The sequence below is a fragment of the Caloenas nicobarica genome, chromosome 4, assembly GCF_036013445.1.
Source record: "Caloenas nicobarica isolate bCalNic1 chromosome 4, bCalNic1.hap1, whole genome shotgun sequence".
Classification (NCBI taxonomy): Eukaryota; Metazoa; Chordata; class Aves; order Columbiformes; family Columbidae; genus Caloenas; species Caloenas nicobarica.
Genome location: NC_088248.1, coordinates 63,346,443 through 63,371,066, shown reverse-complemented (window position 1 = coordinate 63,371,066; position 24,624 = coordinate 63,346,443). Strand labels below are relative to the sequence as shown.

General features: G+C 37.2%; 1 protein-coding gene across 4 annotated transcripts in view; it reads left to right on the top strand.

Annotated features, from left to right (window-relative positions):
• CC2D2A (coiled-coil and C2 domain containing 2A) overlaps positions 1–24,624 on the top strand; it is a 61,680-nt gene that overhangs the window by 26,635 nt on the left and 10,421 nt on the right. For all 4 annotated transcript variants that reach the window (XM_065633744.1, XM_065633743.1, XM_065633740.1 and 1 more), the window contains 14 exons: positions 1,346–1,581; positions 2,496–2,673; positions 3,889–4,045; positions 5,130–5,277; positions 7,535–7,673; positions 8,458–8,661; positions 13,142–13,234; positions 15,158–15,249; positions 16,975–17,142; positions 17,893–17,998; positions 19,358–19,467; positions 19,586–19,682; positions 20,937–21,035; positions 23,655–23,831. In XM_065633744.1, coding sequence (XP_065489816.1) covers positions 1,346–1,581; positions 2,496–2,673; positions 3,889–4,045; positions 5,130–5,277; positions 7,535–7,673; positions 8,458–8,661; positions 13,142–13,234; positions 15,158–15,249; positions 16,975–17,142; positions 17,893–17,998; positions 19,358–19,467; positions 19,586–19,682; positions 20,937–21,035; positions 23,655–23,831 — 2,004 coding nt within the window. The remainder of the gene's footprint in view (positions 1–1,345; positions 1,582–2,495; positions 2,674–3,888; positions 4,046–5,129; positions 5,278–7,534; positions 7,674–8,457; positions 8,662–13,141; positions 13,235–15,157; positions 15,250–16,974; positions 17,143–17,892; positions 17,999–19,357; positions 19,468–19,585; positions 19,683–20,936; positions 21,036–23,654; positions 23,832–24,624) is intronic.

Sequence of the window (24,624 nt, the reverse complement as noted above, 5' to 3'; positions counted from 1 at the left end):
TTTGAGAATCTGGTGCATCTGCTGATACTTTTACGGAAAGTTTTTCACATAGCAGCATCTGTTGCAAGGCACTTCAGATGTTTCGGGGAAGCTGATCTGCCAGTATTGGAAATTCCTGTTATCAGAACACTAGTGGGCATTAACTTATTAGTATCATGTCAGTTGGCTTGTAGGATAAGATGAATAAATGTAAACCCTAAAATGAAGGCAGATAATCTTGAGCATTGATCCTAATGGGAGTTGTTCATCTAGCCAGTGATGCCTTCACAAATACCATGGTGGGTGGTTCCAGCCAAAGCTGCTCTCAACGTATTTTTATTGCGTTAGTCACAAACTGTCTTGAGATGGAGATGATTATCTTTCTTTCCCGTTAGAGTGAAATATAGTACACAAGCCTTCCTTTTATGCTCAGAAATATTTTATTTTATTACTCAACATGCTTTGTTGGTTAATCACTGCTGTTGGTGTCTTACTAGCACAGATCACATGAATCTAAGGAAGACACTAGAGGCAGAAGAGACTGGATATATTTAAGAGGAAATACAATGGGTAACATAAAATTAGGCCAAGAAAGAAAGAATACTTATTAACAAAAATATGTGAACAAGTTGTTTGGCTAAATACCTCAGTGAGGAGAAACCTTTTGCTTTCCTTATCTCCTCTTTTGCTTATGGTGTCTTCAATTATGAAGTGGCTGGTGCTTCAAGCAAGCTGTCCTTCCAAGTAATCTGTAAGTCTGTGGAAGGAGGAACTTGCTTGCAGTAGTTTAAAGCTGAACGTGCACGTGAACACTGGAATTCTGCAGTTCAGGAGATGATGAAAGGCATGTGGTGGTCTGTTTATTTGTTCTTCTGTTTAGCACAGAGGAAGGGGGGAGATCGTTCTGCTCATGCTAAAGATACTGCTAAGCTTGTGCTCCAAAGTTTGTGGCACATGTGCATTCACTTTGTCAATGTGTCTACAGACAACACATCTCAAAGAACTGTGTCTACTGGTTGAGTAACCTTCCTTCAATCTTAACAGCATGCACATGGTCACTCAGGCTAAATCAGAAGTCAGCTGCTAACCAGAGTGCTCCAGAAGCATGTTTATTTTGTAAGTCGGTTGAGAAGGTTAAATGTTTTGTTTGAAGCACATATTTTTGAAGCATATGAGTGGAATGCACTGCTGAATTATGAATCTGAAGTAGTACTATACAATGAGAGAAATCTTATTTTTGTATGTGGTGATTTTAAAATTATACAGTCATTTCTCGTATGTATTTACCACTTGTGAATCAAGAGATCGAGAGAAAAAATACTGATTGAAACAAGTTCAGGAAGAACATTATTATTTTTATATGCAGAAGTCCAAGAAGAAAAAGAAGAAAAAAGACATTCATGAAGAGGAAGAATCATTAGAAGATTGTGATCTTGGTGAGGAACGTGTAAAACCCATCCCACCTAAAATGGCCAGTAACCTGGAAATAGAGCAGCAGGTTAGAGAAAAAGCTGACAACTGTAGAAGGAAACCTGGAGAGCCCGTGCTAATTCCTGAACTGGTCCTGTCAGGAAGCATAACTCCAACTGAGCTGTGTCCTAGGTAAGATCTGTGTTGGCCTGCAAATCACTTTGTTCATGATTTTCTGCTGTTATTTTTTAACTGATTGTTTGTATAACTTCAGAACCGTGTGCTCGCCATTCTGTTTAGCCTAGTGATAAAGCTTCTACTTCTAAAACTGATATAACTTGTTTCATTTTTAAGTCACATGGAACCTTGTATATACTGGGCTCGGAGAATGCGTGTCTACACATTCCCATTGAACTTGCTGATGTTCCTTGAGCATCTGCATAGAACAGTGGCGTATATGTAAAGAAGTTGCTTTCAGTGTAGACTCTAGATCACTTCTGGCAGTACCACTCTCACTAGCTGGTCTTTTGCACCAGATCAGAGCTATAGTCAACAGAAGGAAAATAAAGAAATTGTGTAGTAAACCAGAGATTTCACTGTGGATAAAACAAACACATTTACTTGTTTGTGTTACTTTCAATATTTACACACACCATTTAACAAACCTCTAGCAGATTTTAGTCACTTAAAAACTGCGTTGTTTCGTATTCGGCAAATAGCCTCATCAAGGAATGTTGCTTGGCTGTTCTGCTCCCAATGACTAAAAACTTCAGAATCTTAACTGAATTTGATATCATTTGTTGTGCTTTAGAGGAAGGGAGTAGCAGGGAATTTTTTCTCCCTAAAGACCTCCTTTTATATGAAGGCAGCTCTAGTGGATCTAAAATTTGACCTCTTCATTTTTAAATAATTTTACATTCGTGAGAAGATAAAACTATTATTGAACAGTTGTTTTAAAGTCATTCCTGTGTAGTGACATTTTTAGAAGAATGATATCTTTATTTAGGTGACTTCTGTTTCTCCTCAAGGAATCAGATTCTCATTAAAAATAACCAAAGAATAAAAATGTTAAAAATGATATGACAGCTTGTTTGATGTATTTACAGGGCAGAAGTTCTGCGACGAGAAGATGTGAAGAAACGCTCAGCATTTATAAAAGTTCTTTTCAACTCCAAAGAAGTATCAAGGACTGTTACCCACCCAATAAGTTCAGATTTCAGAGTTCACTTTGGGCAGATTTTCAATTTACAAATATTCAATTGGCCAGAGAGTTTGAAACTACAGGTAGATAATGATTTATCATAGTAATTTTTAAAGAGATAATATGAAACATAATTACTCTTGTAATGCTTGTATTTTGCTCTACGGTAGCATTGTAAAGACTGAAAAACTTCTGGAAGACCCTTTGTGAGTCATCAATCTTATGCCCCTTCCTTGCTTTTCCAGTCACAAACTTTCAACTTTACTGCTACATTTTTGATGCTTGTGCTTTATATATATTCATATGTTTACATAGATATGTGTTATATATGACATGACTATGGGCTGCATGGCAGAAGTTAAATAATTGGGATGTGATTAAATATGTTAGTGGAGCAACCTCTTAATTTTAGAAAAAGTGAATTATGTTGTAGATAAACTTTGTAAAATGGTCCTTTTAAAACATTATCGTCCACACAGTAAAATCATTATAATGTTTGCTGGAGGAGGATAAGAAAAAAAATCATTGCTAGTAATGTCCATAAACGCACTTGACTTGATCGACAGTGCAGTTACATCAAATCTGCACTACCTCCATTCCAAGTATGAATTAATGAATTAGTTGCATGAGTAATTTTCAGAACCAATACAATATGTTTTTAGGAGGAACACAGTCAGGATCCTGCTTCTCCTGATAGATGGCTTTTGCTGTAAGGTAACTTACCTATGGTGGTTCAGGGGAGAGTGTATAAGCCTCACCTGCTCTGTTTATGTAATGCACAATGTGAAAGGGAGAAGGAAGACCATCTTCTTGGATTAAAAACATCTGACTGGAGAAGTCACTCACATTGCTCTGAGCCTGCAACTGGCCAGGAAAGAGGGAAGCAGCCTGTAGCACTGGCAGAATGGGGAGGACTGTGTGCCTTAGCCTGCCTTTTGTGGTAACAGAATTAGTGAGCCAGAATCCCTCTGGCATCTTCACTTGGTGCCAGTGACTGTCACAAGCCGTTGAATATTCTATGATGCTCGTTAAAACCCAGAGTTCGTCATATTCTGCTCAGATGCATTAGAAAGTTGAGGAAGATATAAGAAGAATTCAGACCAAGGTAGCTTCTGGTAGCTGAACTATCTGCTAATTGGAAATTTTAGAAAGTAGATGAATACAGTTGCCTTAAATGAATTATTTCATGCTTAAGCCATAGTAAAACCTTTTGCTCCAAAACCCTACAGTATGTTTGCAACTTCTCATGAATACACATGTAAATTTTTTACTATGTCTGTCACCATGTTTTTTTCTAGATATACGAAACAACAGGTATGAGCAGTACCACCTTGTTGGCTGAAGTGTTCCTACCTGTCCCTGACACTACAGTTCTGACAGGCAGTGCTCCAATAGAAGAAATAGAGTTCAGCAGCAGTCAGCGTGTGGTGCTGGACCATGAAGGAGTTGGGAGTGGTAAGGACTCTCGGTCTTTCTCAGTTCAATGTTTGTCATTTTTCTGAAACCACATAGCAGTAACAGGCTGGCATAAGTTTCAGAGTAAAAGTCATGATTCTTGTTACTAAAGTTTGCTGTGGAATTCCTATCTTGTATTAATTTTAAGCTGCGTATAGTAAAAATGTTTGCATTTATTATTTGGCTTGTAGTATTGGTGGAACTCTACTAGCTATAGGAGGTGTTTGGGTTTTTTTTTAGTATTTAAGTAATCAGGCCTCTGGCTTGCAGAGCAAGCAGATGGTATTAATCAGTGTAGCTCCAGTGATTTTGATGTTCTAAACCACTGAAGAACTGGCTATGTAAGTGTATGTGCAGATTAATTTTTTTCTCTTCCTATTTGATTTGTTGAAATCCTGCAACACACTTTATCCCTGGGAGTTTAGAAAGATAAATCAAGGGAGAGGTAGGAAAAGGGGAAACAAGAATAATACATAGTAGCATATGGAACTTTCACGTTCATATAATAAGTTTGAACATCGTTATGAGATGACTGACTTGCATAAATTTGCCATATATGAAATACAGGTCAAGCTAGAGTAGAATAGATAAAAAGCTGTGGAGGAAAGAAATGTGGAAAAAACCATTACAACAGCTGTGTCTGTAAATGTCATTGACCATGATGACTGTATATACCATTGTGTATCATAAAGCTTTAGGACTGACTTTTCAGTTGTGTATAATTCTTTTGACTCTAAATTTGTTTCCTTTATAACAGTATGTTGAATCTGAAAATTAACAGAAATATTAAACAATGTGCATCTGTGAAGGAAAAAAAAGCATTTGGCACAACTTTCAAGGCATAGCCTTTCCTTCCAACCCAAATGGAAAGCTTATCTGTAGGTGGAATGGAATCTTTCGCTCCTTCTGTAGAGCAGAGTCCTTCCCCACAACGTGCAGCAGAATCGAGTTGTTTCACATTACCCCGTTTATATAAAGGCACAGGTTATTTGACTACTTATTCTCAGGAAGTATTTTTAAAGATGTTTAGACATTGTGTTTGAATGCATAAATATACTATTTTGGGTTTTTTCCCCCTTGATAGGTGTGTCCTTTTCATTTGAAGCTGATGATAGCAACAAAATTACTTTAATGACCTCTGGGAAAGTATCCAATAGTGTCTCTTGGGCAGTTGGAGAAAAAGGAGACCCCTTAGTTCCTCCAGTATCTCAGCAAAACACAGGCATTGCGAGGTAATACGATATGAATTTTCAGTGATTCGTGGGAAACTGATTATACTAGTATTTAAAAAAAAAAAAAAAACACCTTTCATAATCAAGAATTTTTGTTCTATTTTCCTTCATTTTAGATATTTTACTTTGTGCTGTAACTCGCTGCAGATACCTTAGAGTACACATTTTTGTTAAGTAGTTTCTAGTTAGAAATTTTATCTTTTAGTATTTTATTTATAGACAGTATTAAAGTTGAAGTCAAGCTGATTAATTCACTTTTATGATTTTTCTAATAGAATATGTATATATTGGCAAGGAACTTCCATCTAATCATTTTGCTTATGAACAGAAGCTCTGGCTCTTTCTTATCTGAAGGGCATTTGGGGAGGCTATTAGGACATATGCTTTAAATTTCTTTTCTGTAATTAATGATAAAAATTACTCTATGAAGGCAGTAGAAGTTAGTATGAGGGCTTGACACTGTTAGTGTATTAATCAGTGAAAAATTTGCATCTGTTGGATCATTCCAAGATAATACTCTTTCATGACTTTGCTGAATCAGGAGCCTGTTGACCTGCAGAAATGAGTACGTTATTCCATTCAAAACAATACAATTTGCCTTGTAGTTGCAAATTGGACATTGTAGATAATTTGTCCATTTTGTTGCTTTTATATAATTCTAGTAAAGTCAAGATGATACATGAACTCTGCTTCTGTAATGACCTCAGGTAACTTCATTGTAAAACCTTAAGAGTTTTCCCACACTGTTAACACTGAGCAAGTACCTCTTCCACTTGAGTAGGTTGTCAGATTTTTGTTTATTTAGAGGCTAGACTTTGGCATTCGAATCACTTTGTTACTATTTTTGACCCAAGCTGCAACCATTCAAGTAATTTGCTGATCAGCATATGAGTAACCTGCTGACTTCAATGGTACTGGAATAGCATGAGATTAAAACATAAGGATGCATTCCCAAAGGCTAACTTTAAACTTGGGAGAATAATCGCTATAGTAAATGGAAAAATTGGGAATTCCAGAAGGAAGTTGGCAGTAAAACATAAAACACACTTCTTTGAATCACCCTCTAGAGATGAACAGCCCTCTGTGAATTTCCATTGTCTGTTGTGAAAGCTGGAGACAATTTTTAGCTTTTGCTGCCCATTAGCTTTTCAGCACAATTGTGGTTCATTGTGCGTTTGTTCAAGACTGGTGTCTAAAGATATAACCTTGATGTTACCGCTTTATCTGCTGTTCCAGTAGCTGCTGGATGTTTGGCTGGTTCTAGCCAAGCATGAGAAAGATTGATAAGTTTTTGAAGCTCTATTGAAAATATTCAGAGAAGCAGAGAACAAAGACTCAAATTAGCATCACTAACAAGAGAAGGGGCAGCATCCACCTTTGGTGGTATTTGGCTAATAACATGCACGTCCTGGTGTGTTGGGTTTATGTGGCAAGGTTTTGGTAACAGTGGGGCTTCAGGAGTGGCTTTTGTGAGAAGATGCCAGAGGCCCGGCCAGCAAGTCAGTGTACAAATGGCCTCCAGGCTACTTTCCCTACTTCCTTGCCTCCTGCAGATACAAGAAAGTGAGCAGGAGCATCCAAAGGATGACTGGAGCTGGGACTTGTGTTGAGGAGGACAACGAGTAAGGCTGCACCGCAAGGGAGAAGCTGCAAAGGTGTCCCAGCACAGGCAGTGCCCTTGGCAGCCAGCTTGCAGTCCTGCAGGAGCAGAACAGGCCAGGCAGAGCAGGGTGCCGGCATCAGTCCCAAGCATGGTGAGGGCATGAATTAGGCCCCAGGGTCTATCCAGAAACAGCAAGGAAGGGGCAGAGACCAATGCCACAATGCAGGTTTGAAAGCATCGTCCAGGAGACAGGTCAAAGACAGGATTTAAGGCAGAGCGCAAGTGAGGACTGTACATCTGAGAAGTTCTTTTCAGCATGGATTGTCACAACTTTTGTTAACTTCCACGCTGCGAGGCAATTTATTGTCTTACTTCCTAGTAGTCAGCAACATGGAATAGTTTAGATGTATCATAAATGTGTCAATAATCACCTTATTACCTTGCATAAAAGTTTCCTTCTGCCAGTTCCTTCATACTTCCCCTTGAAATTCATCATTTCCTCAGATGCATATCTACAACTTAAGAATTGTGTAGTGGAATTTACTATTCAGATGAGTGGAGAACTTTTTGGGGTTTTTTTCTAAGGTTGTTTTATATACTTTTTTATATTGATAAGTCATAGGTGTTTAAGTTTTGTCAATTCTGTCTTTTTAGTGCTTTAAAAAATATTGACGCTATTGCATCCATTGGCACATCGGGCTTAACTGACATGAAGAAGCTGGCTAAGTGGGCAGTGGAAGCAAAACTTGATCCAAATGACCCAAACAATGCTGACTTGATGCAGCTGATCATGGTAGGTGGCTTTTTCAGAGCTATAGGGCTAACAGCTGTGAAATACCCGGTCACCAGTACCTTCTCAGGCAATCTGTATGCATGCCAGGGAGATAACAGCATTTGAATTTGTGATAGACATACTTGTGTCAGTTTTAAGAAGCAAATTGTCCATTAAAAATATGACTTATTAATCCGTTTAGTGGTGGGTTAATGATTTATTAATGAGTATGATTTATTGATCCATTCAGTAGTAGTCAAGTGGTTAAAAATTGGTATAAGGGAATATGCAAACTGATTAATTTATAAATTAAAAAGAATGGATTTTGAGTTTGTTGTTTCTTTGAAGTGCATGGATGTTGCCAGTGTACTTGTATAGTATTAAATAAGAAGTTGCTCATTAGTGACAATTGCACAAAGAGATGTAGTGTATTGTAGAAGTTGGGGCTTCTCTAAACATCAAATTGAGGAGATATTTACACAGCTGAAGTTGACTTAATGAATTGTCTTTACCATACAGCTTCCTAGGTTACCCTGCTATGTTATAGTTTTCTTGATCCTTAATGTTTTGTTCATGTTACGAAGAAATAGCATTTTATTGCATTCAGAAAGACATAATCTTATATATTTTGCTCAACAAAAACCTGCTGTAAAACACCTAGTGTTTCAGTCTCAGTTTAAACTATCTCAATTGCTTTTGCTTAAAATTAACATCTTTGCAAGATGTAAGAAAGACTTTAAAAAGTTATTTTGTAGACATTTGTCACATTGTATTAAAAGATTAATAATTTTTTTTACTAATCTAGATTGCCACAAGTGGAGAGGCACATGTTCCCGATTTCTTCAGATTGGAACAGTTGCAGCAAGAATTTAATTTTGTTTCTGATGAGGAATTTAATAGATCAAAGAGATTCCGACTCTTGCAGCTCAGAAATGGGGAGGTGGCAGAGTTCCGAAACTACAAGCAAGTCCCTTTACTTGAACGAGAAATCAGTGAGAAAATCTTCCAGGTAGAATGTTATCTGCAATATTTCTTCCTAGTTTTAATGCTAATAATATTTGACTTGCAATTAAGTCAATTGGTCCCTTAAAGAATGTACAGCTATTCTGATGAGTAAAAAATTATAATTTTATTCCTTCCTTTTCTGGTGTTATTCTTATCTAATTAAGATAACTTCATTCCAAGGTACTATTTCCACAGCTATACTGTGGAAGGAGAAATATAAAACATAGCAACTGATGTAAACACAAATTTTCTAAGACACTTTTGGTTTTTTTAAGGTGATTTCAAATATAGAAAGGTAATGCAAAGATAATTCAGGCTTAGGCTTATTAACTTTTGAGCCCTTTCTGTGGAGATTGCTGAAAGCAATGACTCTAACGAGGATTAAAAACACCTTATGTTTTACTACAGCCTATGTTGCAGTTATTTCTGTTTCAGTACATTGTCCCAATTAGCTTACCCTGTCCTTGCCTGTTAATTACCTTATTGAAATGCAATGTGTGGATTTTTTATTTGGGTCATACTTCAATTATTTTATTTTTAACTCTATTATTAGTGTCAAGTCATGCGTTCTTTTGTTCTTTAGCAATTTGGGTGGCTAAGGAACATTTTGGAGTGTTCATTCCTTAGCAGGATCAGAATCATCTCAGATTCTGGCAACTGCTGCTTTATCCCTTCTTCTTCTTACATAAATTTCTTTGAAAAAGATATTTCTTCCATTTCTTTTGGGTTATATGTTTTTTTAAAGATACTTATTATTTTAATCATGTCTGGCTATTACAATAAATATTTTTCCTTCTTAAATTTTAGATGAGTTTTGTATCTTTGACATACATTTGTGATCCAGCTGATTTTATGGACTAACTTTCTTCATTTCATGTTATCATTCAAAATTGAAAGCAGTAGTTTAAGAATTGGTGTTGGGGTTTGGTTGGTTGGGTTTTTTTGTTTTTGTGGGGGTTTTTTTGGTTGTTTTGGTTTTTTGTTTATCGTTTGGGTTTTGGTGGGTTTTTTGTTCGTTTAGGTTTTTTTGTTTGGTTTATTTTAAGTTTTGTTTTTTTCATTAAGGATAAATTCGATAAACTCATGATCACCCATTCCAAGTTCGTTTTATATGACATAGTCTTCAGAACTAAGTCTAAAGCAGTATTGTTCCTAGCTTGTTTGCTAGCTATTTCACAAAGAAGTCTGAAAATTCATAGAATCATGGAAGTATTGTTTGGAAAATATTGTCTGGAGTCCTGGTTTCCAGTGAAGTGGTGGGACTGTTGCCATCACTAGATAAGGTCAGCTGTGTATGTGTCTAGCCAAGTCTTGAAGACCTCTAAATGGGAGATTCCATAGCCTTTCTGGATAACATGTTCCAGTGCTGCATTATTCTTCCAGTGATTATTTAAAACAAGAAAAAGGAAAAAAAAAATTATGTCCAACCTGAACCTTCCAAGTTGTATTTAATGGCTCCTTTCCCTTGTTATATTACCTTGAATTACAGAGATGAGCTTGTCACTCTTTTCATTGTAACTGCCTCTTGAACAGTTGTGGGCAGATATTGGATTGCTCATTAATTAGTCTGGTGAGGAGGAGATAAGTTGAACAACTTGTCCAGTGCAAGAAAGACACTGAAATACTGTAGCAAGTCCAGCACAGAGCTACCACAATATCTACAGGGCCGGAGCACATGGCATACAAGGAGACGCTTTGGCCTAAGCAGGCAAGGCTAAGGAGGCATCTAGACACAAGTTACTCCAAGAGAAATTCCAGTGAGATATAATTAAAACATTTTTCACAAAGAATGTTGTCTGGCAAGTTTGTAGACTTGCCATCTCTAGAGGTGCTGAAAATTCAACTGGCAAAGACCCTGAGCATCCCGATCGGAGTTGTTCCTGCTTTGAGTGAGGGTTTGGATCAGATGATCACCAGAAGTCTCTTCCAACCTACATTATTGTAAGATTCTGACCTTTTCTTGTATGTCATGTATTCTAGGCTTCTGCCTGTCTTAGTAGTCCTTCAGTGGACCCCATCCAGTTTCTCCATATGCTTCTTGAACTGGCAGCCCCAAACTGGATGCAATATTTCAGGTATGCCCTCACAAGTGCCAAGTTGGAGGGCCTAGTAATTTCCCTTTGTCTGTAGGCTGTGCTACTCCTAATGTAGCCTGTGGTTTGCCTTTTGCCAAAAGAAAACGTTGTTGGTTGTCATTAAACTGTAACCCCCAGATTATTTTCAATACGGTCGTTGTTCTGCTGGTTGCTTTCCAGTCTGTGCCAGCACATGATGTTATACCACCCTCACAGAATTTTGCGTTTTCTTCATTGATACTTCAGTTGTCCTAGTCTTCAATTACCAAGAGCCCTCTGAATTGTGGTTCAGTCATTCATTGTATTAACCACTCTTCCTAATCAAGTATTGTTGGCTAAATTGCTGACCGTGTATTGCGTCTCCTCATCTGGGTCACTGGTGAGGATGCTGAGTAACATTGGCCCTATAATCAATCCCAGGGGTACTTCGCTAGTAAGAGGACTCCCACTAGACATTGATCCTTACTGTTAGAGCTCGATTGTCAATCCTGATCTCAACCCTGCAAGCAATTCAGTCCATTTAAACCTGTACTTCCTCACGTTACCCCAAACAGGGATAACTGCATTCAACTTGTTGACCGTAGTGGTATTTTCACTCTATATCCTAGGTTGATTCCTAGATGACAAATTCCGTAGTCACACCTAAACCTGATAACGGAAGTTCCCTGCTGTTGGTTAACCGTGGTAGGCAGCTAAGCACCACAGAGATGCTTGTTGGCTTCCCCTCTCCGTCCCACCCTGGACAGGGGAGAGAACAGGTAGAGCAAAAGCAAGAAAACTCATGGGTTGAGATAGTTTTATAAGTGAAGGAAAGAAGAAAAAAGAAAAACCAGACAACAAACAAGTGGTACAAAGGCACTTGTGCCACATATAGACCAATCCCTAGCCAGCCTCTGAGAACCTTCCCTAAAATCCCCTTCCTTTCTGTTTTACTGATGATGATGACATTATGTGGCATAGAATATCCGTTTGGTCATTTTGGGTTAGCTGTTCTTGTTGTGCCGCTCCTTATTTCTTGCACACCCCTATCCTATTTACTGGGGGGGAGTTTGAAAAGGAGGTAGTGTTGACACTGTGCAAGCACTGCTCAACAATAGTCAAAACGCTGGTATGTCATCAGCACAGTTTTAGTCACAAATTCAAAACAGAGCACCATACCGGCTAGACATTCAACTCACATTAGGGGACTTCTAGCTTAGGCATTACTAGATCTGTCTAAAAATTAAGATTTCTGGCTCAGAAGAGCTATTCTTATTTCATTTTGTTGTTAATCTGAACTCGTTCAACAATAATTATTATACACTGGAAAAGTTAGATAAAGATTTCTTGTGGAAATAATGAAGCACTGTGTTTCCAGAATGCTCTTCCCGTGCCCTTTATTTTAGGAAAAAAATGTGTTCTCTAAAGTAGCAACAGTATTAAAATGACCGGAAGATTAATTTTAGTGAGTAGCTTTTACATCATAACTAGCTGTCGTTCTAAAGCCAACCTGATGTGCAGACTGCCATTGAGCTGCAGATCCTGGGAGACCTCCTGGACTTGTAGGCTCTGTGTTTTGCTGGGAAGCTGTGTCAGCCCTAGGCTTCTCTTAATATATGAGACACTTTCCTAAACTTGTGAATAAAAGTTGCATCTGTCGATACAGCTTTCATTATAGCCCACCAGAATAGTAGCCACAACCCTGAGAAATATTCCATCAACATAGTTTTCCCCCCAAACCAGATGCTTCTCAGAAATCATTTTCTTGCGTTGGTAACCAGTATTCATTTCTGCCCCCCAGTTAGACTACAGACTTACCAAACTTTGGGCAAAGCAAAATATTCCTACTCTGCCTGCTTGAAGAGCTTTCACTTTCTCACAATGTACAAAGAAAGATTTTTATTATGCTATTAAATCTCTTCATTTCTTGAATATAACTTAAAAATAGCTCAATAATTGCTTATCAACAAATTACCCCGCAAGTAGTGTTTCTCCCAGTGTTAGACACTATGAAAACTAGTTATGTGTATTAAAACAGTTCAGATTTCAGGTCATCTTCCATGAATACTGCATTGCTTCTCCTTATTTCAGCTGCAGTAAGAGAAGCCATTTCCAGTTCAAATGGAATTTCAGTTTACAGAAGCAGGTCAAAGTTCAGCTTTAAAAGAAGAGAGGGAAATCTTCAAGTTATTCATAGTAATTTAAACCACATGAATCTTGTAACTTAATGGAATTCTTGTCTCTATTCATCAAAGTTTAGCAACGCTATTGCTGTATACATTAGCATTAAAATAGATTTTTAAACCTCTGACATCTGTTTTGGTTTACTGTGATCCATACATTAATATTAATGAAATATTTACCATTTTTCTTGTATGTAATAAAGCACTGAATATATATTGAATCACAGACTCTAGTAAATATCTTTAGGACTATGAGAAGAGACTGCAAGAGAGGGATGTGGTTGACAGCAAAAATTACCTAGATGCCCACAGAGCAGTTGTTGCGAACTATCTACAGAAGGTAAGCTGCAAAAATATGGATCCACCATATTTCTCTAGGTCATGTGTTGCTTCTGAACTTGGATGCTTTATTTCCATGAATACTAAGAACTGATTGATCTCTGAACATGACCTACAGACATCTTTAAAATTCCAGGTTAGGCCTGAAACTGGTGTAGTTGAACAAGTGGAGGTTTGTGAGTGACTGGTTTAATGTTGCTGAAAAAAGATTCAATATAAAAAATGGCCAGCCATTCTGGATTTTTCTAGCAGTTCTGTAAATTTGGTTTTTACTCCAGTGTGTCAGAGATCTGTACTGTTGTGTCCCAGGTATTCACTGATTTCCCTCTCCTCCCTATTTTCCTTCTTGTAAGCTGTGATGCTAAGAACTGAATTATCTTCATGAAACTGGCTCTAAACACTGTTAAAAATCATTTAATGCAATACACAGAGTGTCTTCTCCTGCAGCCTGAGGCAGAGGGCATGTCTTCCATCACATTACCTTTGTTGTGATATTAGAGTAATGTTTTCTCCTTCCTATTTTGATTTATTTTTCTAGTCTGTTCGTTTTTTTAGGAAGACATTCTCTATAATCCTTAGGGAAAAATTACAGGAAAACATTGGTCATATAACCAAGACAAGTTTGCAATTTCAGACTATTTTGGCAAAATAGCAGGTACAAAACATGGCTACCGGTTTCTTACCAGTACTGGAAATGTCAAGAACTGTATCAAATCCTAGCCAGCAAAACATGTAATACAGTGATAAGGTTGATTTGATGTAAGACAAAACAAATTGTCTGTTAGAAAGCATGCTTTGTAAAAGAATCATAGACAATGAAGAGTGTTTAAATCTCCCAGGCAAGTTCTAAAGCCCAGATTCAGTACGATAACATAAAAAAAAAAAATGAACGAAGCTGTCATGTCTGTGTCAGCCCTGCGTGTCTTGCATGGTATTTAACTGTGTACTCAAACTTATGCTTTATGCAGCACACTCAATAATAGTATAGTAGTGCAGAGTAAAATACATTAGGGTACCTTTATTTGACAACTCTTTTAGATTAAATACAAGTAGCCTTTTTAAAAATGATATTTATATATTTTACACTTTTATAAATTGTCAGATATGCTTCAAAATCAGAGTGCTCACATCAGAACTGAAATTCAGTTCACTCTGAGATATGATCCTTACATGCCTGCCACTTCAACACAAAGATATAATAAGAATAACTTAAATAAAAACTTCTAAAAACAACAAAGGGAGATGTATTGCAGAAAATTGTTTGTTATTGGTGTTTTCCAAATAATCTTGTAATAGCATGGTATATAAAGGCATCAGTGACAGGGAAGAAGAGCAAAGGCAATACTCTGCCAATCTGCTTCCATGTTGGGAGAGGAGGGAAGACTTTCATCTCTGTGCCTCAGTCTGTGACCTCAGCATAGAAATGAAAGGAACTAAGGATTTTAAACATTTATTTGAAACCATAGTATTTGTAATACAGGCTTCATCGATTGTTCTGCAGTCCAAAGTGGTGCTTTTATTCCCCATAACTAATACCATATAGATTTCTCTACAGTCTTTTCTGCAACTTCATTTATACGTGGAAAAACAATGTCTGTTAGTGTCATTTATTGTTGTGATTGTTTCTGATGATGAGCTGTAAACAGATAAGACTTTATTTTCTGATTGTATGCTTTCCTATGTTCTTATATCTGGCTAGCCAGTATGTTTCTAGAGAATCATTGTATTTGTAAAATGAGCTTATATTATGTTCTGAAGAAATATCTGGTGGAAAGAAAATTTTCCTTGGACCATGACTCTGTGGGAAAAAAATAAAGAATGTATATTTGGACATTTTGTTTGTGTTTAAAAGACAGAATGCAAATATTTGCAGTGGGTTTGCATTAGAAATGTACTTTTGTCTCTTCTCCCTCCCCATTCACAGGTTCGAGAATCAGTAATAAACCGTTTCCTCATAGCAAAACACCATTTCCTGCTCTCTGACCTTGTCAATGAAGAGGAGATGCCCAGCCTGGGGTAAAGGAGCTGTCTTTATTTGTTCTAAATCAAAATAATTAATGTAAAAAAGTCTCAGATCTTTTTTTACGAACTTTATTGACATGATGAACTGATGCAATGTTGTGTTTAGTATAATATATAAACTTCCAATCACTGTATACACCTCTGCCAGTACAGACGGTGTATTGATGCATGAAGTGTGTAAAAACTTCTTTAGCAAAAATTCCGATTTTGGCAGAAGTAATGTGGCAGCAGGTAAATAAGATTTAGCAGGATATAATGTATCGGGCTGTGATCTGATGAGCTGAGCAGAGCCCTGGCTGATGCTAGATTGAGTGATTTCAGGCAAGCGTCAGAGTCAGTAACATTACTACTGGTTCTATAGGTGATGCTCACTTAGAGTCAGTGCATATGCCTTGCAAGTAATGTGCAGTAAATTTTTTAACAGTCATTTTCTTTATTTTACTTCTCATGTATTTCTATTTGCTGTTGCTGGATGTTGTCATATGCTGTTTACTTTCAGAAATGTTACTGGGTTTTGAAATTACTTCTTTTTGCTTTTAAGATTATTATTTGTTTTATTACTTAAGCAGTTCCTTTGAATTTTTGTTCCAAACCCCATACTTGTTGATTTTGACAATTTTCTGTCCTCACAGCATAGATAACTCTTAATTAGTATTGGCCACTTAAAATCTGTGTAAGTAAACAGGCTCTGAAAGATAGTTACTTTTTCTTTTATGTAGAGGTTGCTTATGGTCGCTATAAACGAGACATTCGTAAAGTACAGACAAAGCTTTTTCAATCAGCAGTGTAAATCTAAACAGTCCCACCTGCTGGAGATACAGAGTCTTGCTCTCTTACCAAAGAGTTCATCCTAGTTTTTAGTTTGTGTTTTCATATGATAGAAGGGAAAAATCTGATTGAGACTATATTCAGTTTTTGTAGTTGCTGAAAATCAAATGCTTCATTGATATTTTCTTATTATGGATACTAATTAATATTGGAATCTATTTGGTAATTTTTATGGTCAGTGAATTTAAAATACACCATCATTTGATTAAAGCATCTACTGAGCGAGATATTTCAGTAGTTCATGCTTTTGTGTTATTTTAGCAGTAATTACTGTGAATTTTTTGTTATGTACAAGGAAAGAATACCATTGGCTATCAGTTTTTAAAGTTGGGTTTGGAATGTCTGCAGTTAATATCAGTGATGTATAAAAACATACATCTGATTTTTTATTATTTTCCTGTTTTGTTTTTCTCCTTTGGTTCTGCCTTGCCTTGGGTTATAAGTTCTGAGGGTCCAGGGTATGTTGTGGCATATTCATTCTGCTTCCTTTCTATAGCCTATTGTTTGTTGGACATAGCTGTGTAATTAGACTTTTTGCCCATTCCATACAGTGATTGTCATCATCTGCTAGATACCCTGTTTGTAGCACTGTAGTTTAGATCTATATTGAAGCTGTGTAATTGTCTTATTTGTATCTTACCTAGTTTTGAAAAAAAAACCAAAAACTCTTCTTTCCACATTTAAGTTATAATTTCTGAAATACAAGACAGAACTGGATTGTGTTGTACCAAACAATGAGAACATTTTGACATTTCACAGAGTTTTGTATGGCACTAACAGGAGCATATATTTCCTTGTTCTGTTAGTGCATAATTTCCATGTGTGTCATGGACACACTAGAATGCTGGATTCTATGCAAAAGTGACTAAATATCTGTTTTATGATTATTAGTATTTTGGGACTCAGCCTCTTTAAACTGGCAGAGCCAAAACGACCATTAAAGCCAAGAAGAAAAGAAAGGAAGAAGGTCACAGCACAGAATTTATCAGATGGAGACATAAAACTGTTAGTGAACATCATTAGAGCTTTCGATATTCCAGTGAGAAAACCAGTGATGAGGTATGTTTAAATGCCTGTTTTCAGTAGAGATTCATTTTCTGGTTGCAGCTGTTTGGAGGACAGCTGAAGCAACTAAGGTTGAAATTAGCCATATACAAGAAACATGTTGACAGGAGGGGAAAGATGTAAATCTCAATTCATTATCAGTATTACAAAAATAACTAAAACCCCTCCCAGTCTTTTTGCATTATATGAGATCTTATTTTGAGCTGCTTTCTCTGTGAATAGCTGTTCTTTTATAATCTCTACTGGGGTGTTATTACAAAAAAAAGTTATTTCGAAACACTATAAAAATAAACATATTGACATTTATTTTGTTTCACTCTTGGGTTGCCAAATGTGTAATATTCATATGGGTTTAATTTTGTCATAGAGGCCTTGCCTGGATACCATGAAGTCCACGCTATCTATGAATTCTGTCGGGTTTCATATCCTCAAACTGAAAAACCTGTAACTCTAGGAGATTGTACAGGGGAGGCAGAAAAAAAAATGTCTGGGGTTGATAAGCTCTTCAGCAAAGAGCCTCCAGGCACAAAGCACTCTTGCAATGAGCCTTACAAGAGCTATACACTCGCTACCCCTTTCTGGCATTCTTTTTGTGTTATTTGATCAAATATCTTTCCAAGGTTGAAGTCACCACATAAAAATATCAGAAGTATTTCCAATATTCTCTATGGTTAATACAGAATGTGAGAGATTCATATTTTGTAATGTGTTCTCTGTCTTGTTCTTGTCTGTTTCCTCTTGTAGCAAACTTCAGCAACCATCCAAATCTTCAAGGTCCTTTAATGAGATGTTTGCAGCTTCTCCATCGGCTCAGAGCCCAACTGATAGCCCAGACTGGGCATTTAACCAGGTATATTACAAAACTAACATTTTCTTACGCAAAGTTGTGAACATTCCTCTTTTCCACAGACAGTAACGTTCATCATCAGAAAGATATTAGTGAGGTTGGCTTGCCCACTCCTTGATCTCCAAAAAGATAGAAAAGCTGCAAAAGCTTCAGGGAAGGGCAATAAGGATGTCAGAAATACAGAATGGCCACTCTACAGTGAGAAATGGTGGGGCTTTTCAGCCAGAACAGCAGTAACTGCAAATAGGAGAGGAGCAATATGGTAGAGAAGCACCAAATCATGAGTAATTTGGATACGGATTGACTGTTCACTGGCTCTTTCAGTGCTGGGATGAGGGATCACCAACTGAAGCTGCTAGGAGGGAGCTTCAGAACAAACAGAAGGCTGTGATTCTCCATGCCGCACTTAGCAGGTGCCCAGAGAAGTTGCTTACATGAGTTGTGGACTAAAGAGTTTTGCTTGCATTGGAGTGGGTATTAGACAAGTATTTGGAAGAGTGGTCCCTTGGGAGTTACTAAGTAGAAAAATCATTACAGGCTTAGGAAAGTCCTTCATTTGAAACCATTGAAGCCTGGAAGAGTAATAGGAGAAAATATCAATGTATGCCTGCTCTGTTCTTACTCTTCTGAATGTGTCTGCTGATGGTCATTTTCACACCCTGAAATTTGGGCCTGGTGCACTGTTTGTCTACACCAGCACAGCCATTCTTATGACTGATACTGAAGCTACTTCTGCTGGCTATTGAGAACTAAATTCAGCATCCTTGTGAATGAAGGTGGAAGCCCTTTGGGGCTTTTTCTTGTTTTTCTTATGATGTAGAAAACTTCTGCCATATGCATTTGAATGTTAGTAAAATTCTCCATTAAGGCATTTTTAATCACATTAGGGGTTTGTTGTGTCTAGTAGAAGTTGCTTATCTGTACTAGGAGCCAGTTTCAGAGACAGCTGGGGTTGTACAACTCGGCTTCTTGGATTACAGATAAGAGGATGCAAGTGCACTTTTTCCCATTGGTGTCTGGGTCACATGTTCTGTTTCAGTTACCTTCTTTGATTAGGTAGCCTGTAGCTTTCCCACTATCAAGAGAAAATGCGTTTTTGCCAATGTATATAAATATGTCCAGTATTCTGCATACATGTAACGTTTTGGAAATGACATATAGAATATTTTTAAAAGCTTCACAAATGCTTAGGAGCCTGGGAAGTGCAACATTTAAGGTGTATTAAAGTTTTATCAGGGCTGGACCAGCTTGATCTCCACAAAGTATATGTTTATTTTTCTAAACACGTGAAAACGTATAATGTAATATGTTCTGATGAATTTTATAGAGGCCTGTTTCCTTTGTTTTGATCTGTATTTATAGGTTTTAGTCCGTCCTTTTGTAGAAGTTTCTTTTCAGCGAACAGTCTGCAGGACAACAACAGCAGAGGGTCCAAACCCCAACTGGAATGAGGAACTTGAGCTTCCATTTAGGTATGGCAAAATGAAACCCTATTATTTCTGAGTAATAAAAATTTAATTTGAGCATGCAAATTTATTCGAATTTCCCTGTTCTGTTCAAACCACTTTTTTGGTTTATTTAACCTTTCAGAGCTCCTAATGGAGACTACAGCACCCACAGTTTGCAGTCAGTGAAGGACGAAGTCTTCATTAATGTTTTTGATGAAGTACTTCATGATGCTGTAGAGGTGAGTTCACAATTGAAGGACAGTGCACATTACAGAATATTATAAGATTGTGAAGTTGACAGAATAAGACTTTTCAGTGTAATAGCTTTCACTCCCCTGTGCCTCTTTTTTCTCTATTTTGTCATTCCTTATGATTTTATGTCTAGTCAGTACTGCAAGATTGTTAAAGGGAGCAATCTTTATAGTGGTAATCTTTGTCTGTACGAATTAAGCTTGTACTGTATAATCTGCTGCTAGAGTTGAACACGTGTATGTAATCTGTTTTACTGATACTTAATGAAATTGGAGATATTAAAATTGAGAGGCAACATATGAATTGTAATCTGAATTCTGTTCTTCTTATATTTAATCAAAGTTTTTTAGTAATTTCCAGATGAATGATCTCAGTTCCTGCATTTTTTTATTAACTATCTTTTTGTGCTCTGTCACATCCTGTTTTACAAGCTGTTTGGTGGAAAAAAAAAACAAAACCAAAATCCCTTGGTTGTCTTTATTGATTTTTTGGAATGAGATAAAAATCGAAAGTGCTAGTAACAAGAAATTTTTGTAAGCTCTCAGTGTTGGCATAATTCCTTCCCCTGTTGAAACTAGTGAAAGCTTTCCCAGTCAGTTGAGCATGCACAAAAATAGTAGCATGAAAATATAACACAAAAATAAATGATGCACACATTTCACTGAGAACAGAATTCTGTTCTCCAAACTGAAATGGTATTTGATGAAGCAGAAGGAAGAAACATACAGTCTTGCAACTCTTGAATACTCTAGCCTTTAGAGAACATTTTTTTAACAACTAGTAGGCTGATCATACTAGATTTGGAAACCCCTGATAGGCAATCACATGAAAACAATGCTTCCATTCCACAGGGTTTAGTTAGATTTTCATAGAATTCTACCTTCAAAGATCTTTTTAAAATACTAGTAAAATATTTCATTAGAGGACCAGAGCTTAATTTACTTTGTCTGAGGAGACTCTTGTGGACTCCTTGTCGGATTTTTGAGTTCTCCATCACAGGTTACACAGGACTTGAACCCTGAAGTGCAAGTACATTGTGTCATGGACTATGACGTTCTTGTATTTGTTCAGCATCTTCCATGCTTGAAAGGCATGCAGAATAATCATTGCCATACTAGTAATTGAACTGATATTTACAGTAAATTATTAAAAACAAACAGAATTTTTATTAATGCCTTGATTAAGTTGTTGAGGAAATGAAGCTGTCTTACAAAGTGTTCTGTTGGGCAACTTTTTAATAGGATGATCGTGAAAGAGGAAGTGGAATCCGCACTCATGTTGAGAGACACTGGCTGGGATGTGTTAAGATTCCATTTACTACCATATATTTTCAAGCAAGGGTAAGTGACAATAACTTGGAGTAAATCCCTTAAAATGCAGAACTGGAGAATGGAAAGAGGCTGGTAATGGAATGGCAGATTTAATGATGTTCTCTATACTACTTAGTTTATTTTCATGGAATTATTTGAAACCACCGTTTTTTGTTGTCGAATTTCCTGAGTGTTTGTCAGTAACTTCAGTGTTTTGGAGGGAGAAGAGAGAAACAAGCATAATTCTACACTGACAATGCAGATTGACTTCCTTCAGTAATGAGGTTATAGGTGCAAATTCTTTACATGGTTTTGTCAGTGGCTTTTGAGAACTCTGGTATTGCACAGCCTAGATAGGGGAACTAGGAATAGGAATATTACCTATTTAGGTGGTAGGAAACTTGATCCAACTTCTTTTTTCACACTTTTCATGAATCCCCAAATTTTCAGCTTTGTCTCTCCCAGTCCCTTCTTTCCTCTATTTTTGAACTTTTCAAGAGAAACTTTCTTCAAAAGATATCAACAGTTAGTCATAGGAGCAACAGTAAAACATGCAGTTCTTCACAGAGGAAAGACCTTTTTTTGTCCTGTCACCCATCTTGGAGTTAGGTTAAGGAAAGTAATTTTTCACATCAATAGTCCTATCAAATGATAATCTTGCTTTAGGACTTTTTCTGCAGGGCAGTTGCTTCATGTGTAGATGAAGTCATTATATCACAGAAGTCTCAGATCTTCATGAAGATTCAGACATCAGTTGCATACCTAATGACAGATTAATTTGTTCCTTGCTGCCTGTATGGGGCACTTCTCAGAACCTTAAGGGCTTTAAGACATACTGTGAGCCTCCTGGATTCTTTGAGTGGAGGATGTCTCATTGAATTTAAGTGTACTGCTTGGAGTTCAAAGTGGTTTTCTTGGGCACTCTGTTTGCGAAGCACAAGAGAACATAATTGTCATGGAATTCAAGAAAGCATGGGATTTTTTTCATTACTGAGAAATGTTGGACTGTGTATGTCTAACCACTGCTAGTCCACTTGCTTCTGCTAGATCGCTAATAATATGCCATCTTCAGTTTGGGAGGTTGATCAATGAATTTCACTGTTTGAGGGTTGTGGTGCCCTACAGTATGAAGCTCTCATAGACTCCAAAGAAGATGTAAGTAGTAAGAAGGTCTGCCCTTCTTTTCGTGAGTCTTTGGCCATTTTGTGGAGACAATGTCATATAATGGGATCACCATTGCTGTAGTTCAACAAACAAAAAAGAACAAGATCCTTTACTCTTTTTAGAGAAATGTTCCATGCTGAATGCATGAAATTCACCTGAGAAATGTCTGTTCACTGTTCTGCGAGACTTTATGGGCAGGCTTAGACATTTTATTATAAGACTGCTCACTAATACATAGGGAAGGACACAGCCTACAATCCAGCTTTGAAGATTACCAGTAGTGATGTCAGCCTCTGTTCTTCAGACCTCTTGTTGGGGTATGAGTCTTTCTGTTGTAGTGCCAGAGTAACTCCAGGATTCCTGTCAGGTGCGTTCCTGACTCTCTTTGAGGAGGCGTGGCAGTTTGTGATTCTCTAAGCATAGTGTGAGTACCTGCGTAGATCTTCCCAGAATCAGAGATTCTTTTCATTTGAACAGGATTTCTTACTGAATTTGAAAAAGCCTGATCGGTCCAGCGGTTATATCAAGGTGCATCTAGCAATTAAATTTCAGAAGCAAATGAAGCATTTCTTCATCCTGTACTACTATACTGCAGCAGAAATTCTGAATAATTTGTTCAGAGTTTTCTCATCAAAATCTAGTTTTGTTTTTAAATGTTTGATGAGCCAGCCTAGTGAGTCATCTGTTCATCTTCCACATCCACCGGAGATGTCCTTCCTGATGGCAGTCATCTGAATCCTACCCAAATTAAGAGGTTAATCTTCTTGCTTTTCTTGTAATGCCACGTACTTCCACTGCTGAGACTTGCCCGAGCAAGTGTGGGACGTGCCATCTCTTGTCTGATGCGACCTTTCAGAAACACCTTCTGTTTGTGGTGGCAGGGAGAGGTGTGAAGGGCAGGTGAGTCTATCGGAACGCCCTTCCGTGGGGATGCTGGCTGAATGGGCCCGCTTCCAGTTGCACCCAAGAAGCATCGGCAGCTTCTGCGTAGAAGGTATCCGTCTGTGAGATGCTGGAGCATCATCCCCACATCACTCAAACGCAGGCAGAGGCCTGTTGATGTGTTGCTGCCTTCAGAAGTGTAGTCCTGCAACCTGTATTTTGCCATTTTGTCATTCTTCCAGGTAAATAGTGCCATGCGGATATTGCTGTATGAAAGAAAAACAGCAAAAGGCTGACACTCTTTCTTTCTGTAATGTACAGTGTGTGTGACGTAAAGTGTATATTATTTCCATTACATAAAAGATTAGTGTCCATAATATGCAAGAGAGGCTGAAATCCAGTTGTAATTGATACATTTAGAATGAGATGTCTCATGTTTTCCCCACAGTTAATCAATATATATGCCATATTCTCTCATTTTATTGTTTTGTAATCCAGAATAATAAAGAAATCAAAGGAATAAAGTGTTTGAATACAAATAGCAAATGTATTTGGGAAGGCTTTTTGCACCTAATGAGAAGTATTTCTCTGTGTATGTTGTAGATCGATGGTACATTTAAGGTGGATATTCCTCCAGTCCTCCTTGGCTACAGCAAAGAAAAACACCCGGGAATCGAGAGAGGTTATGATTCTGTGCGAAATCTGAGTGAGGGTTCGTATATAACTCTGTTTATTACCATTGAACCACAGCTCATTCCTGGAGAGTCAGTCAGAGAGAAGGTAATTAATCAGTAACTAATCATATTCTTGCTTTTTGTTTCCAGTGGTGCAGTTCTTGAGATGCATATAAATAGGTACGCTTAGTGTACCAAAGGACATGAATAAAAGTACAGAAGGACATTAATGCAAATTGAGTGTTCTAGTTCAAATTTTTTAGCTCAGTTCAATTTAATTAGATGCACCATTAAGTTAGATGGACACTTAATGCACAAGAAATAACTTTCACCAGGTATCTAGTTCTGATGTTAATAGAAAGCAAATTTGCATTCATTATCAGTAAGCATGTAATTTTCCCATTTACTTCTGTAAACAATAAAGTATTCATGTAAGTATTTGCGAGTAGTGGACAAAAAGGAGGTGGCAGGTACAAACATAGTATTTTCTTGGTTTTGTGTTTATACTGCCCACATACAGGATTTATTATTTCTGGCTTCATGCATTCCTCCAGATCTTGAAGATAATTATTTCTAAACAGCAGCTGTTGTTTTTTTTCCAGTTATTTTACTAAACCAGAAGTACCTTACACTAACAACAACAATATGTAGTTAAAACGCACACACCACTTGCTATTTTATGTAACATTATGCAATGATTTTGAGATCCATTCAGCAAGGATGGATGTTTTTCATGCAGAAACAGCAGCAGTTCATTCTTTTCCAGCTCAGTGCTACACTAGTCATTTATTAGAGACAAACAGAAACTGGAGAGAAAGGTGTATGATTATGTAATTTCTCTGTCAGAATAAATATAAAATTGTATGATGCATTCTAAAACCCCTTTTTCCTGTTAAATT